General features: G+C 31.3%; 1 protein-coding gene across 1 annotated transcript in view; it reads right to left on the bottom strand.

The window, feature by feature from the left end:
- The window catches only part of LOC118194765 (lachesin-like), a 182,889-nt gene that overhangs the window by 14,519 nt on the left and 149,994 nt on the right, over positions 1-18,376 (bottom strand). Inside the window, exon 9 of the mRNA XM_035365969.2 lies at positions 2,422-2,523. Within this exon, the coding sequence (XP_035221860.2) occupies positions 2,422-2,523 (102 nt within the window). The remainder of the gene's footprint in view (positions 1-2,421; positions 2,524-18,376) is intronic.

The following is an 18,376-nucleotide window of genomic DNA, read 5'->3' as shown; positions in this document are numbered from 1 at the left end:
ATGGGGGATGAAATGTCAGCCAATTATTCAATTGCCAGAATAACAAGAAGGTTGCCAATGGTAATTTTCTTTCCTGCACTGAATGTTGCTGTAATAAGTGCTTGATTTATATTACATTCAACTGCTAATCCACCAACAAGAAACAGAAGTCTGTTTTTGAAGGACTTAGCATTACAATTAATGAATAAAAGTATCGAACAAAGATCAGAGATTAATACTTTTCTAAGAAATTGACGTGCTGCATGCAAAACAAAAGCAGAAGTTTTGATGAAGAATTAAGACGAATACATGAAATTCGAAACAATTAAGTATGAAAGATGTGTTAAATTTTTTGCCCTCGCGCCAAGGACAGAAGAACGTGAATGCAATGTTTAAAATGTGAAAACATTTTGTGCCAAGAACACATGAATGTATTTCGTTCAAAGTGTGAAGAAATAAAATAAGCATGGTGTATTAGAGATGCAATGAAACTTAGAGGCATGATGTTTATTATTTTCATTTATCTTAGTTTTAACTCTAAGATTATTTTGGGGGCCCACCAGCGGCCGAGCGGTAAAGTCGCTGAACACTGGTAGTTCGGTCCGAGGTTCGAATCTCGCGAACGGGCTGGCTGCATGGGCGTTTTCGTGGTTTTCCCCATGTGTAACGTGTATACGAGCCAGTTTCCCTTAGAAAGTCCTTCACGAAGACATCCCTCCCCTTAGGCAGATAGCCCTAGTGTGCTTTGCCGTATTCTCAATACACCAACACCTATTAAAGTGTATAACTTTAAATTGATTTTAAGTCTAAACATGACAGCTTTAGACAATGCAAAAATCTAACAGTTTTACTTCAAATTAATAACTGAAAGCTTCTCATATTAAACTTACATGTAATTCTTTGGGTATAGCAAAATCCAAAATCTAATCAATAATAAAAGTTAACGCAAAGTCTCATTTACAGAATCAACAAACAAACTTTTTATGTAGTAAACTGAATTTCGAAAAATTTCAGGATTTAAAAATCCGGAATTAAAATATGAATTATAATCAAGTGAATACTTAAGCTATTAATCAAGTGAATACTTAAGCTTATTAATGTTATGACTTGAAACTTCAACTTCATTTCTTTCCTAAAATAAGTTAAAGTCCAGGAGTTTTTTCTCTTACTTTTTAGAAGAATAAACTACAAATTATAAAATACGAAAAATTCCAAATAAAACACTGCTCAAATTAACCAAATGGTTTTTAAACAAAAGAAACTTAAATTTTGTAGAACATATTCTAGCCTTTTCTCATAAAGAAGTTTTAGCTACGAACTTTACAAATAATTTAATCATTACAAGCAATATTTAACTTGTCTCTAAACATTGGACTTGGTTATTTTGTTACGCGTATATGTTAATTAAGAAGGCATGTAAATTTCTATTTTTATTATATGTCATAAAACTTAAAAAGAAGACAACCATGAAATTATTGTACTGACTCCAATTAAACGATGATTTTTTTTATTAAAATGCACTTTTGAAAATGGTAATTATAGAATACTGTAACACAAAACTTAACGTATATATTAAAGTAATTTTAAATATACCTTTAAAAGTTTCTGCGTAAGATAAATATTTAATAGTTTTACTTAAGGTTTTGCTTTTATCAGTGTTTTATTTTTCTCATAAATACTTTCGCCATAGTGATATAATGATGATAAACTGTACTTTACCTATATGAAAGACGTTTTTTTTCCTTGTGTGGATAGCTTCAGAAACGGCATGATCATTTTATACTGTATGAGGTCTGTTTTACTAAGGTCAGTATGGCATATGTCATACCAAATCTATTAAAATGAACATAGATTTAAAAAATTACGATTTAATAGATTTTCTTTGCTAGAATTTATTCCATCTTTCCTGTAATAAACCTATTCTAATACATCTGTTAAATTTTAAACAGATACAGTTTTCAAAAATACTTTTGACGCTGTCTTCTTCGGATTCAAATGAGAAACGAAGCAGCGCATTTATATGCGAAAAAAACCGTGATTTGAATGCTGAAACGTCAAGAAGAGAATTCTGTTCTTAACGCTTTGTAGATTTTTCGAGACGAGTGGCAACTAGAAATCCAGTCAACCGAACTCGACAAAAATTTCCGCACTCAGGAATGGCAACATTACTCTAAACCGTGATTTGCTCGTATGTACGCAAGAACGCGCACACAATTTAGAATCTTCAGGATAAATACTTGCTCGTAGAATGATAAAAATATAAATAAAAAGAAATCTTTGCCCAGAATTCGCACATGCGAAAATAAATAAGACAGAGCGAAGGAAAGAGAAATTCCATTAACCATTTGGCCACAGAAGAAAGAACTTTCGGACAAATTGCTTTGTAGAACAATGTCTGGAAGTGTTTTTAAAGGTTTAAATGAGATATCATGACGAAATTACCTTCATCTATTTCTTTTCTAAGCTGCAGCGAATCTTTACCCTTCTTGTTTCCTTTAGTGTCCTCAACGGTATTGATATGTTCTTTCGTTCTGTAAGCGCCATCTAGAAAAAGAAAAGAGGCGTTTCTTAAAAGCATTGTTGATGGGATTGAGAAACCGTTCTTACTTATTTAAGAACTTACTTAATCAGATATATAATAGGAATGTTGCTTCACTATTTAGATCAAGAAATGCGTCTTGTTTTCATTAAGAAAATAAGCGATTATATCATGCAATAATTCCATGTGGACATGTCATGAGAAAATTTCAAAGATTATATTAGAAAACGCAAGTAAAATGCATCTTAATGGTATCACGAGAGTTTCATAGATAACTGAATTCGTGAAATAATTTATTTCGTGCATTTTGTGAAATATACAGTGTTACTCGCATTTAAACAAGACTACATATTATTTACATACATGTAAAATGTACGGGAACTTTCAAATTATCATAATAATGTTAAATGTTTCATAAATAATTTATTTCATTTCATATGAATAAATAATTTTTACATTTGTGAAATGCATCTTTAAGTCTCCGATCTATTATATTAAAACAAACAAAAGCTTATATATAATTTACGATTAATTCAGCCTATGTAAATTCATAACAATGTTTTATGAGTGTGTATGCATTTTTAGAATAATATAAGCAGACTTACGTTTTAGAGATTATTTTAAATAGAACTCAGCATTTCTTTATTACAGCGTGCTTCACTTTTTATGTACACTACCTTCGAATAAGTAAATTTAAAATTGAGAAATAAGTCTTTCTCATAGCAATTATTTTTGGAAACATTTGCATATTAAAATTACAAATTTAATCATGTTATCTACAGATCTCCCATGAGAAATTGTTTATCTAATAACATAAAATATATGCTATTTAATATATGCTATTTGGAGGGGGAAAAAGAACATAACAACTGTCGAGTTTTTTATCTTTAATAAATTAAAAGCAGAGGAACCTAGGTAAGAATACTAAAAGGAAAATAGTATTTCAATTCAGGTACTGCATTTATTATATCTTGAGCATCCACTAGATTTTCAAATATTTTATTCAAAAATCAGAAACAAATTCCTTTCAGCGATATATAAATGTCTTTGTTTTCTGCTCATTAAAGATACTCTACTTTCTTGTTTAAGGTTTTCAGAACTTTATACTAAAGGAGCACATGAGGTGAAATATGTAATTAATTAACAATATTAACAATATTTATAACAATATTAACAATATTTATAACAATAATAACAATTAACAATATTTCATTCTATGTGTAGCCACTTCACTGATTTCAGTGAATGGATCCTCACTTTTGTTTCTAAAAATCTACTTGCTTGGTTCATTGTTACAGACTGCTTGGATAATGTTAAAGAATGATAAAGAAGCATGTATTATTAATTTCAAGATCTTTAAAATTAAGCCTAAAAGCTTTAGTTTAATATTTACGTACGCATGTTCACATATAAACATAAAAAGAAAATCAGGAATAATGAAAAAGTATTTTTAATGATTTTTTGCTTTACATTTTAATGCTACTGCAGCACTTAGAGGAAATAAAACTGTTTTTCAAAAGTTAAGCACGAGAGGTAAATTCCGAGCTTCGAAATCCATGTTTCAGTGTCAATCGGGAAAACTCCTGTGGATGTAAATGGGAATATCTTATGATGAGAACAATTAGATTTATTTTCTGCACCTGTGCAATTTAAGCATTGGTAGGAGACGATACCTTTCCGAAACTTCTGAGAAATTAAACTGTTAATAAAAAATATTGTCATTCGTTTTATGTTATTATGGGTTTTGGGTTTAGATGTGACTCAAAGAAGACGGTACGAAGAATCTTAATTTTGGCAAACTGTCAGTTGGCTTCAAGAAAGGCAGTCGCTATTGGAGGCGTCGCTATTTTCTTTGGTGTTGGCCAATGTTTATTTTCTCGCATTTGGAAACAATTTCAAACAAGGTGAGCCGTTCGGAGATTTATTTACACTCGTTCAATGAATTACTGCATCGTAGGATGATAAATATTTGGTTTTACTAATTAAGCGCAACCGATTAGTTTCCCTGTCAACTTTAAGAGCAATGGTTACTACTACAGTTAAAGGGTAATTATCTAAGACTAACGTCTACGAGAAAGACTACATATGAAAGCGCCTGGGTAGTACAAAGTTATGTTGCTTTAAGAGTCAAGTTTAGAGGAGCATGGGTGAAATGGAGTAGTCAACATGCTAACTGGAAAACAACTGGATGGTCTAAAGTATTGTTTATGGATGAGTTTAAGAATTGTATTAGATTCCTTCAATAAGAGTGTAAAATCCGAAGAGAAGGAGCACGAAATAAGCCTATTTATACCATTGAGCATGATGTTATCAGTGCCGGCAATTATATGGTGCAAGCTGGATTTTATTTGAGCGTTCTTACCGTCCTCCATCTTTTGACCCCATTTTGACCTCAGTTTTGTTTGCTATAGTAGTCAATCCGGCATTTATTTTTATGGGCTAATAATGTATATTATCTTGAAAGTGAGAGAATTGCTTTCATGAAGCGCCTACCAAATTCGCCTGACTTCGAAAATCTTTGGGATCATTTTGACGTACTGTCTAAGCTTTGTATCTCTCCAGTTACTTTAAGAAAACTGGAAAGAGGAATGGCGTTTATTGGCATCAAGTGCGATTTACCATTTAATTGGAGATATGGAATATCATTGTGGAGCTTTTATGACGGTATACCGTAGAAATGATCGCATCCTTTATTGATTCCAGAACTTTCAACTTTTGGTTTGTTTGCATAGGAAGCTATTTATTTTTAAAATACAAAATGTCATACACAATAAAAATGACTACAAATAGATCTAAATGTCTTTTGCTCGCTATAATGTTATATTCATATATTTTATCGTTCTACGGGTTCGTGGATTTAACGTAATTACCGATAATACATGAAGAAGAATAAAAACCCCATTTATCCTCCAGTATTACACAGAACAGTTCTAAACAAACGTTTACAGTCGTCGAAAAACTACGATAAACACGTTGAAACAATAAGCAACACAGCCTCGAGGCTACAACGGTGAAGACAGTTTCACGCCAGAACACTAAAGTACAGCTCCCGACTCGGTTCGGTCGCTCTCAAGCTAATCCTGAAAAGGAACTCTTCTATTGCGCGTAAAAGCATGGTATATATAACTTTTGATCTGCCTTTGAGAACATTCTTGGGAAAAACGGTAAGAATCCGTTCTAAAATGTTCTCGCTCCGTCTACGCCATATCTTCAATTTTGTAGTTAAATATCGCCAAATGGGCGATTTCGCTCCCAAACTGGCAACCCTGACTTTTCCTGCGTCTTTATGTTAACCCAATTTACTGGGAAGCTATCTTACCGCAACTCGGTATTTCGTAACAATATGTAATCGCATCGTCAAACTTCATGGGGAATTTTGAGTGAATCCAAGCTAGCATTTACAATTATGTCGAGTTTATTGCCCCGTGCACTTATGGAAAATAGTATATTGTTGCGTGGGTATGGGTTCGTTATGAAATGAATGCACAAGTCCGATGAAAAATGAACAAAAATTTATTATTATCACAACAAAAATGCTTAAATTTTCTCAAATTATCATGCAGTATTACAATATCTCACTGTAGTTATCTTTTAACTACTCAAATGTCCAATAGAACGTAATTCAAAACAGCTAAAGAAAGCTAATCCGTGAATTCGCTACAATCCACAAGAGCAGTTTTCTAAACAACAACAAACTAAGCAACTACTACAAACTGAGATGTTTTCCTCCTTTTATAAGATTTTAAAATCACGCGCTAGAATTTTCTAGTACTTTCTCGAAATCAAAAAGAGATATTTATTTATTTAATGCACGCGCTCTTGTACTTTCAATTTTCCGGCTTAGCTTTCTTTTAATATTCGTCACGCGCTGCACTGCGCGAGAAATAAAACCATTTAATTTATAATTGAACTAACATTAGCTTTTTAAATACCAAATTCGTAACAATATAAACTTTTAGTATATTGATATATGTGTAAAAAGTTTATATTTTTCACATTCATCCTTGACTTCTAATTTTACTGTATTGATTTATTCTTAGTAAACAAAAAGTTTGTATACCTATATTTTATTCTTATGTATGTTTTTTATAATATCAGTCAGATTCCCTTATTCTTGTCAAGCCTATACTGGTTTTCAGTTTCATGTTTTCCTGTTTTGTTTTCTATATCCTTGTGGTGCATGGTCATCCCCCTCTCTTCATCTCAGACCTCCTCCTACCCGTCTGACTGTTACGTCATGTGCCCATACGGCAGAATTATCAATGAGCCGGCAACATCACACATATTAGCGATAGCCCGGCAATACATGTATTGATTGATTGATTGATATTATATTGCCTTATAAAGTATTTTCTCCCTCCTTTCTGCATGCCTTCGTAGTGCAATGGTTGTTCTTATCTTCCGGTTAAAGTTTTCATGCCTTTAGGAAATCTTCAAGCAGTATTTGTAGAATTATCAACAATTTAAAAGCTGAAGTGCGGTAAAGCATAATTTTAAATAACATGGCGGACATGTTTGTTTACATTCGAAACAGCAGAATAATAGATTTGTTGCCAATCTAGAGAGACTAAGCTTCGCAACAACAAAGATAACGCCTTCATTTACTATTGCGAATAAAATTATGCTTAATTCCTTTCTGGAATTTTTTCGAGGAAATAAGTGTTTAAGATTTACTTCGTAATTTTTAATATACATATTTTGAGTTTTTACGTATTTTTGCCTTGTCGCGAAGTGAGAACTGAATTAATTGAATGAGAAATACTCAATCGTCTGTGAAAAACTGTTTCTTTTTTGTTTGCCTAGTTTCTTTTAAACATCGTTCTAAATTTATTATAGTATTTGAATAAAACATGTGGCAAAAATTAAATAATTTTTCAAATGATATAAATTTTGTACATTCTGAGTTATAATATGAGCGAAATATAACGCTGTTAAGTGAACCTAGCGAAAGAGTGTCGCTATGGTAAACAAATATAGTGAATTTTAAAGAGTGCATTTATTATATTGCATTTTACTCGCTATCGACGAAGTAGATTTAATTCATTCCAATAAGTTTAAATGAAATGCAAAAAAATATGCGTATAATTTAATATTCCGTACAAGGAATTCATGTGTTGTACACATCAGAGTTTTTTATTTTTTGAGCTTCAAAGTTAAAATAAATTAATATTAATGAAAAGGGATATAAATCTATAAAAACATTGATGGAAAAAATAAACCTACCAAAATTTGATAAAATCCAAAATTTCATTCCTATATCTTAAAATTACTTGAGTTGAATCTAACATGGTCGTTCTACTAAAGCTCTGCTGAGAAAATAAATTACGATATAAGAGAAAACATTAAAATTCAACCAAAGCTGGTTAATTAAACAAATCATGTAGTTCAAAAATAAAATTCTGGTTTAATTAGACTGAGAATATGTAACAGGAAATTAAGTAAGAAAATGGATTATTATTGGCTTGTTCCTTATGAATATAAAATGCAAAGATGACCTTCATCGCAACACTCGGATTAGACGGGCAAATATGGGCGGTGATATTGTCATAAAGTGCATTCTTTATTCTCCTGCATTTGACACTTTGAGACATTAGGGGCGTCCGAAAGCACAGGTTTGAAAGGGATTGAACTGTTTTCAGTATTTAGGCTTTACGAAAGCACTGTCAGTACTGGTGTCTAATTATAAGTTTATAATGTCGTTATGTGTTTTACCATTAAAATATGTAATTCAGATACTAGCTAAAAGGAAAGGGAGTATTTTAGGAAATAATTATTCAAAAGCAGAATATTCCAATGAATTTAAATTTCCTAAAGCGATGCAGACCGCAAAAGAAATAATAAGAAGGGCGAAAGGTCGACTGATTGTCAAAGTATTACGTAAAAGCATAAGTTTGGATGTTGAAGTCAGTCCCAGTTTGCTTATAGTTATTAAATGAATTCTATAAAAATATTAAACAAACTCAATTATTTTATATGCATTAAGTTCAGCAAATTTAATTATTGATCTTCTCGACTGTCACTTTGATGAATTTAGAACAAAAGACCTAACCTCTTAGGAAAGCGTTAGAAGTAAAATAAAGTTTTTGTGATTTGCGTTAAAAGTACGCTAACATATTAAACGCAAAATATAAATTATGCATGCTCGGCTACTCGTTTTTGCGTTATGAGAGATATATACGTACGGACAGTTCTATATCTCCCGTTCTACTGGGCCGACTGATGAAATTCAAATTGCTTTTTCCATGTATTGAAAGCGCGACTTAGTTATATATTAGATTTATATATAGCATTGTTCTCCCATAGGAATTCTGACGCAAAATCGGACTTTTTCTGAAATGTCATGCCAATGTTTTTCCATTTTTCGATTCTACGACTCAAATTATGCCTAAATATTAAATTTTGTAAAATTTGGTGCGAAATTTAAGGAGAAATTCAAACAGTTATCCTGGCGTATTTTTTTTTCAGTTTGCGCCAAGAATAATTCACTTGGCGAACTTCTTAATTTATGGCAACCTATTTTCCTTTCCCTTTTTACATTGCGCACGACAGAAAAAAGGTCACATCGTGCACGACAGGAAAACATTGTGGTTTTTCTGTCTATAGAAAAACATTAGTCATATTGTGCACGACAGAAAAAAAGATGCTTTCAAATAATTTTAACGAAGTGCGTAAGCCACATTTGATGTTTTATCTCTTTCAACAAATAAAAAGTTATTTAAAAAATACAAATTTTAAAAATAAATCATAAAAAAATGGGCGAATTTTATTTGGAATGAACTTAATTTCAAAATGTGAAAGGAAGAATCAAATAAGTTTAATAAAAAAAGAGTTAATAAATATATATACCAAAATTCAATTAACATTGAGGAGAGAAAATTTTGAGAACTAATTTCTTAGAAACAACTCGTACGATTTAATTGGCATAACTTGAGTCGTAGAATCGAAATATGAAATAAAATCGGCATGTCATTTCAGAAAAAGGTCCGATTTTGCGTGAAAATACCTACATTAGAACTATGATATATATAAATCTAATACATATCCTAAGTCCCGCTTTCGAGACATGAAAAAAGCAATTTTAATTTCGTCAATCGGACAAGTAGAACGGCAAATATAGAACTGGCTCCCTTTTTTTTTTGCCCAGTGTACCAATGACAAGAAAAAAAAATCTCTACTGAATCTATTTTACAATTCGTTTTGGGAGAAAGAGTCTTTATTCTGTCCGTACGCAAAGATGTTACGAAAAAAAAAATTCAGATGGATTGGACAGGGATCAAAATGGACATTTTCTTTCAAATATGGTACCCGAAATTTTTAGCTATTACAATACTTCCTTTGCTACGCGCAAGGAAGGAAAAAAGGGTCATAGATCGAAATGATCGTATAGATTTTGCGCAGCATTACTATGTGAATATATAAAATAGTATCGCAAATTAGCATCGCATCTAACAGCAGGTGTTAAGTTTGCCATATTATGAATCATTGAAACAAATAAAATTCGAAATCCTACAATTTAGATAAATTTAACTGCAGTACTGTTATATTCTCATAAGGGTAGGACTGGCAATATGCAGAGGAGTAGACATACGGTTTGATATTGAAAAAGATTCAGAAACAAAAAGTTTAGATAAGCGTGTATTTCTTTTTGTAACGCAAAACGCACATACATTCTATATCAAACCTTTGTTCCCGCCCAAAAAACGGAAACCACCTAAGCTATTCCTTTACCTGGCCTTAAAGTATTTCAGTGTTTAGCAAACTGCTTTTACCATAAAATGCGACTGTAAGTTTAGATATCTTCATTTAGGAGAAAATTATACTTATAAGTGGGTACACCACCCTTTGATTTTGAATCTGATCGTATTGAATCGCGAATTGAAAACCGACACCGATTTAGGGACACATCTTTTTTCATCTGAATCCTTTACACAGAATTACGCTTTTCCCTGACTTTCAGAAAGGTTTTGGAAGTATGACGTGGATTTTTTACATCCTCTTTAGCACTGCTGGTGTGAATTTTTTCAACGCCTTACCTGAAGACAATCTCCTCCCACATACCTCCCTTTTAAATGTTGAGAATGCCCAGAAATAGCACGATACTAAGTTGAGGTTTTATGCAGGGTATTGTAGTGTTGAGAAATTGCCTTTAGTTAGTACTGCCAAAATCTTAACAGCAATATAGAGTCGTCTCTGGCCTGGAGCAAAACTTACATTTCTTGAAAAATCTGATCTTTTCATTTTTATGGCTCCACGCAAAGAGTTTTCGTGAGATTTACGCTGTTCGCTGTCTGTCCACAGATGTGTAGTGTTGACACCTAGGTGCAGGGAATAACCTGCCAGTGCTGTTTGGATCATCCTCGTATAACGCTTTCAGATGCCCTAGTTGAAATAATGGAGCATAACTAAATGTTTTGTCACCGTATTTATTCTGCAACATTTCAAGGTCTTTCGTCACGGTTACTCTTATTTGAAGATGAGCACACTTTAACAGAACTGTACCAGAATTTTAGAGATATCTTCCTCACATGCCACAATAAAGCTGAAACTAGATACTCCCAGGTCGCTATGACATAATGAATTGGGAATCTCCAACTGCAGGTTAAAATACGTCCATTGAAATTTAATAAAACCCAATATAAGGCTGTATCGGGAAAGAGAAACAGAAGCAGTTTCAAAACATTTCAATCAACCTTTGTAAGTTAATAATATTGATAACCTGCAAATCATTTCTTTCGTGTTTCTTTAATTAGTAATAAAAATTACCGCTCAGAAATAAATATTAGTTCAGTTTTATATGTAATATATAGTATAGTTATATAATATATAGTATAGTATAGTATAGTTTTTAAATACATTATCAGTTACCCATATTGATGGTGCATTTCATTATAATAAGCGCAGTTTTAAGACAAATAATATTAATTGTTGGATTGGTTTTCCAGAAAATAATTAAAAAAAACTGTTTACTCTGTGTTATTTAAGTTCTACACGATAATGCATAAAACGCATTACTTAATCCTTTTAATGAATAAACTGAAATAAAGTTTACCAAGAAAAAAATTACTTATTAGGTCAAGACACAGATAGATAAAGAGTATTTATTATAAACCTAACAAGAATATGCATAAGCTTACTTGAAGAAATAAATTATTTAGAAATCGAAGATTGGAAACAGCCCCAAAGCATCCGTCTAACTCTAGTTCTCCATTATTCTAAACTTTATGATATCAGTTTTAAATTTTGCTAAGTACTTAAATAGCATTTACATTTAAAAGAATCATTTTTTAGAAAAGAATATTGACTTCTTTTCGTTGAGACGTTTAGGAATCATGGCGGAGCAGACATTTAATTGCAGAGGAATATCTATTCTATCAACTAAAAATGTATTAACATAAATTTAAATGCGAATTACTTTAAAACTTTAGAAAATTAAAGAAAAATCTTTGAAGTTAATATAAAAATTATCATTATTATATTGAATACATTATAAAAATGTTTATAATAAAAATTGCATTTAAGAATTTCTAGGAAGAAAGCTTGCTCATTTTTACTTCCTTGTACGAAGTAAAAAGGAAGTATTGTAATCGCGAAAAGTTTCAGGCAGCATATTTCAACGAAAATATCCATTTTGGCAGCTATCGAATGCAATTTAACGATGTTTTTGCGTGATATCTGTATGTAAGGACAGAATAAAAGACTATTTTCTTCCAAAAAAATTATAAAACTGCTTTAAAATGAATTCTGAAGAGAGTTTTTCGTGGCGTCTGTACGAACGTATGTACGTACGTACGTACGTATCTCGCATATATCAAAAACGAGTAGCCTCAGAACGTTGAAATTTTGTAGGACTACTATAACATGCAGATGTGCACCTCGTATTTTGGTAGCAATCGGTAAATATTTGGTAGCAATTTTGGTAGCCAAACCTATATAAAAATATTTATATATATATATCCACTCCGTTACCCGGTTCAGTGTCCTCAGTTTCTTTACTCTTATATGTTTGTAAATTGTACATTTTTTGTTTTAAAAATGATTGAATTATGTTGTTCTTATCTTCTGGTTAAGGTTTTTATGCCTTATGAAATATTTTTAGAATTATCAACAGTTTTAAAGTTGTTTAAGTGCAGCCAAGTGTAATAATTTTTTTTGATGGCGACCATTGCTTGTTTACATTTGAAACAGCAGAGTAGTGGATTTGTTGCCAATATAGAGAAACGCAGCTTCGCAACAACAAAAATAATGCCTGCATTTATTATTGCGAATTAAATGATGCTTAATCCTTTCTGGAATTTTTTCGAGGAAATAAGTGTTTTAAGATTTACTTCGTAATTTTTAATACGGATATTTTGAGTTTTTATGTATTTTTGCCTTGTCGAGAAGTGAGAGCTGAATTAATTGAATGAGAAATACTCAATCGTCTGTGAAAAACTGTTTCTTTTTTGTTTTGTTTGCTTAATTTCTTTTATACATCGGTCTAGCTTTATTATAGTATTTGAATAGAACATGTGTCAACGATTAGATGGTTCTCTAAATGATATAAATTTTGTGCATTCTGAGTTGTAATATGAACGAAATATAATACTGTTAAGTGAACCTAGCGCCAGAGGCGCTATTGTGAACAAATCGAGTGAATTTTAAAGAATGCATTTATTCTATTGTCGTTTATGCGCTGTCGGCGAAATAGATTTAATTCAATTCAATAAGTTTAAACGAAATGCAAGAAAAAGGCGTATAATTTAATATTCCGTACAAGGATGTCATGTGGTGTACACATCAGATTTTTTATAATAGACAGCTTGCTCATTTTCTTAAGAATACTGAAAATCCATAAATGTTATTTGTATAAAAATTAATAATTAACGTGTTTTTTAGCGTTTGATCGATAATTGTTTCTAAATGCAATATATATATATATTTCAATATTAAATTAATTAGCATTCTAAAATATGTCATTTAGATGTAGTAGCACTTACAACGAATACGAAGTATTAGCATTAGAAGTATTTCAAACTGTAAAGTGTTAAGCTATTTCACTATGTCCTTGAATTAATTTGATGCTTCCAAACAAACCTTTTTCAGCAGCATCTTTTATGAGTTATCAATTCACGTACAGTTAAATACTGACACAAGCTGAGAGTTAACCTACTTGCCTGATTTAAACTCTTTTAAATAAATTTGTAACTAACAAACCTAGCACAGAAATATTTCTACAACTATCGGCATTACTGAAAACTAAATGCAACAGTTAGAAATGATTTATATATGAAATGCAACAGTTAGAAATGATTTATATATGAAATGCAACAGTTAGAAATGATTTATATATGAAATGCAACAGTTAGAAATGATTTATATATGAAATGCAACAGTTAGATATGATTTATATATGAAATGCAACAGTTAGAAATGATTTATATATGAAATGCAACAGTTAGAAATGATTTATATATGAAATGCAACAGTTAGAAATGATTTATATATGAAATGCAACAGTTAGAAATGATTTATATATGAAATGCAACAGTTAGAAATAATTTATATATGAAATGCAACAGTTAGAAATAATTTATATATGAAATGTAACAGAACGCCAAATAATACTTTTCAATTCATTTTGCTTGATCAAAAAGAAAATCTTGCCGGAGTAAGGTTTCTTTCTCGAGAATCAGGGGATTTTTACATTTCTATTGTTTTACTATTTCTAGGAAATACAAATTTTCTCTATTTTCTGGGAATATAAAGCCTAATTTTTTTAGTTTAATAAAATACTTTCTGAAGGAGAGAAAATAAGTTATCACTACCTGAGTAGTGAAAACCGAAAAGAATTTGTGAGTGATTTTATTGGTCATCGAACAACTGACATGACAAAAGAAATAGAAATGATTTTAAATACACGAAATTTCATTTCCTGTTAAATAATTTTACTAATATTCTTCGGAATTTGTGGCATGTTTTAAAAAGGTGCGACTAAAAATCAGGATATTAGATTTCTTTTCTTCACACCAGTTATCAAGGTCGTCGTGAAGGTTAAACTCATAGTAAGTGAACAATTGATCTCAACTACACACATTTTATGTGTTAAATACGCTTATGGATTTCTGCTCTTCATTACAGGTTTTTGGATTAAAAGCGAAAAGGAAAGAAATGAAATTTTAGAATCATAAAAGTATAAAAATTGATGCTTTAAAAATTTTTACCATAATATACAAAAATATTTTGTTACACTACAAATATATAAATAAAAAAAGTTTGTAAAGAAATTTAATATCTTGTTTTCGCAAACAATTTTATTTTAAGACACAATAACACGCCGAATAAATACTAATTCAGAAGTCAAACAACAAAAATCAGCGTTATATTTACAAAATTGTAAATATAACGCTGATTTTTGTTGTTTGACTTCTGAATTTTATTTTAATCATAAAGGCTCAGTGTAGAATTGTATCATTCCCCTTGTAAATATATCCTATATTTTTATTCGTCTAGAGATTTATCACCGTTGAGAAAATATTGGAATCCGAATTAAAAACTGCAAAATTACAAAATTCTAACCTGGACGAATAAACCTTTCTATCTGAGCAAATGTAAAGAAAATAAAAATAAAACTGTTTATTTTTCTGTACAATATAATATAAAATATTATCATTTACAAAGATTAGTCTTCTAAGGCACTTCTCTTTCTTACTTTATTTACATATGTTTATGTTGCCTGGACATGGCACCATGATAAATTTAGCGGAAATATAAGACAGACTGTTAAAAATGTTTAAAACGTTATAATATATTGAACTAATCAGTTTACTTCAAGTGTTACAATTTATGAATAAGATAATTACGCTCGATTAGTAACTTACAGTAGTTTATCAATTTTTTTGTTGAATATTTTAAATTTATTTGTATTGTGCCGAATATTTAAATATAGACCCCAAAAGTTTTCCTAATATATCATTTTTTCTTTAGTTTAAAACCTGCTGGTTACAAAATAAATATCATCAATATATTTTTTGCAGTAAAATAATTTATTTCAAAAGTGTTAATCAGTATGTCACATAATAACTCAGACACTCGGAAGTTTTTCTAAGATATTTTGGAAAGTGCTTCACAAGAATTATTGTTTGCATTTTCAAATTATTCTTTATTTAGCAAAATATATTAGTATTTCCATATCTGAAGTGAACATAACAAGCGTTAATTCGAAATTTAACTCTTCCAAACTTTATAGATGATAAAAGTATTCAAAATATTAAAAATAGAAAGTTCTCGATGTTGTACTAAATCTGATACATTAAAATATTGACATTGCTAGGAATTGTTCAAAATGCGCTAAAGTTTGAATCACACTGCAAGCTAAAAAGAAGAATTCAAAGATTTATTCTATGAAAAATCAATTAAAACTCAAAAATCAGGGCTATAAAATTTGCAACGGATTTAGAAGAATGGCTTGCAATAAAAACTAATTCGAAAATTGTCACAAGTTTCAATACTGCACATGGATAAAATGGGCAATCAGTAGGATGGAAATTCTTCGTCAACAAAACACAATGAAAATACATCTGGCCTGGCAAAATCCATGGAAAGTAAAGATTTATTATATTAAAATAATATTATATTTGCACACATGACAAAATGTAATATGTTTGGGTTCGATGGATGAATTATTGTAAGTCAAAGTAAGATTTGAATGGTTGGATGATGTATTTCACTGCTTGTGAGAAGATAATTTACTTTTTATAGAAAATAATATGGATCAACCTAAATATGTAAATAATGTTAAAGAAAACTTGTGTCAGTTCATTTTTAGAATTTTTAGTAATAAACTATTTTTTTAACCAAAAACATTTCGAATATATTTTTTTTAAAAGCTTTTTTAAAAACATGATCAGTAGTATAGGTGAAAGGAAAAAAATGAGTCATTTCACTAATGTTTAGTAAGTGATATTTTGAAACGAAACTCAAAATCTCAAGTGTTCGAAACCAAATGTGATTCACTGTAAATTAAAAATAATTTTATTTGATCAAATATTGAAGAAAATCATCTAGAGAAAAAAGAAGGCACCAAAGCGAAGAGATGCAAAAGGTTATGCGAGATCTGTTTTTCTTTAATTTTTACTTTCACCGCAATATTAAGCAGGAAATGTGTATAACATAATACACCAGAATATTGATAAAGCGCATGTATATAAAACAAATTTATGTTATTTAAAACAAGGATAAAATATTTGCTTTTGAAGAAGAGGGACATGTATCTGATCGCCCTTCAAATCGATATAATTAAAATTTAAGCTAAACAAAATTTGCTTTTTCCAATTTTATATTGGAGTGTTTCTCTTCCATTTGAATATTTTAATATTTCACAATGGCAATGAAAGTTTATTAATAAAATATTTGTCATATCCCAGGAGATTAGAATAGGTGAAGTAGGCCTGACGTCACAAAAGGAATGTCAGCCAAGGAAATGTCAGCAACGTGACGTTACGACTTATCATGACCGCCATACAACGTACGGATAAGACTGCGAAGCATATTGTTAAATAAAATTACGCTGACTTTGAGAACAAATATCACCGTCCACAGGCTCAGAAAAGCGTCGTTTGGTTTTTGAAATTTCCACTGATCTTCCGGGTTTTACCATGTATCCATTTATTTTATAGTTACCATTTAGACATTTTCATGTACCTATATTTTATTAAATTCAAAACAGTTATTTGCAATCCTTGTGACTTTTCTATATACTAAGTTGAAAATCTTTTATGCTGTAGAATCATTACGTTATTTTGAAGAAATGCAAAACACGCGACATGGCTTCGCCGGGACTCGAACCTGGACCTCTCGAATACGCACCGAGTGTGATATCGTTACACCACGAAGGCATGCTGGAAGGAGGGAGAAAATGCCCCTTTTTAAGGAGCGATTGGGAATTAGGGGACCCTGTCGCGAAATACTGGTGGTGATGAATTATCATCCATCACCTTTTGTTCAGGCGCCACGTAGAATCATTAGATTTTTTTGAAGTCAATAAGCTGTCAAAGTCCGCAATGGCCTCGCCGAGACTAGAACATGAACCTCTCTAATACGCGCCGAATGTCCTACGTTACATCAGGAAGGCATGCTGAAAAGAGGGAGAAAATGCCCCTTTTTAAGGAGCGATTGGGAATTAGGGGACCCTGTCGCGAAATACTGGTGGTGATGAATTATCATCCATCACCTTTTGTTCAGGCGCCACGTAGAATCATTAGATTTTTTTGAAGTCAATAAGCTGACAAAGTCCGCAATGGCCTCGCCGAGACTAGAACATGAACCTCTCTAATACGCGCCGAATGTCCTACGTTACATCAGGAAGGCATGCTGAAAAGAGGGAGAAAATGCCCCTTTTTAAGGAGCGATTGGGAATTAGGGGACCCTGTCGCGAAATGCTGGTGGGGATGAATTATTATCCATCACCTTTTGTTCAGCTGCCACGTAGAATCATTAGATTTTTTTGAAGTCAATAAGCTGACAAAGTCCGCAATGGCCTCGCCGAGACTAGAACATGAACCTCTCTAATACGCGCCGAATGTCCTACGTTACATCAGGAAGGCATGCTGAAAAGAGGGAGAAAATACCATATAATGTTAAATATTAAAATTAGAGAGGTAGACGCATAAACGTTTTAAGATGAATAGTTAACACGTAGACAACACCATTACAGGATTTATGTATAAGCTACACAAGTTATAGCTTAGGGCTCCCACTTTCTTGGGGACCCCAAAAAAACCCCTCTAGGTATCCGAAAATCATATTTGGCACTGACATATGATATCTGGACTTACAAAGCGCTCCATATATATAGCATATAGCACCACTGAGCAGGCTTCC

Source organism: Stegodyphus dumicola, chromosome 4, assembly GCF_044657685.1.
Source record: "Stegodyphus dumicola isolate Sdum_Otavi_A_Nest chromosome 4, ASM4465768v1".
Taxonomy (NCBI): Eukaryota; Metazoa; Arthropoda; class Arachnida; order Araneae; family Eresidae; genus Stegodyphus; species Stegodyphus dumicola.
Note: the sequence above shows the minus strand (reverse complement) of the source record. Positions and strands in the feature narration are given on the sequence as shown.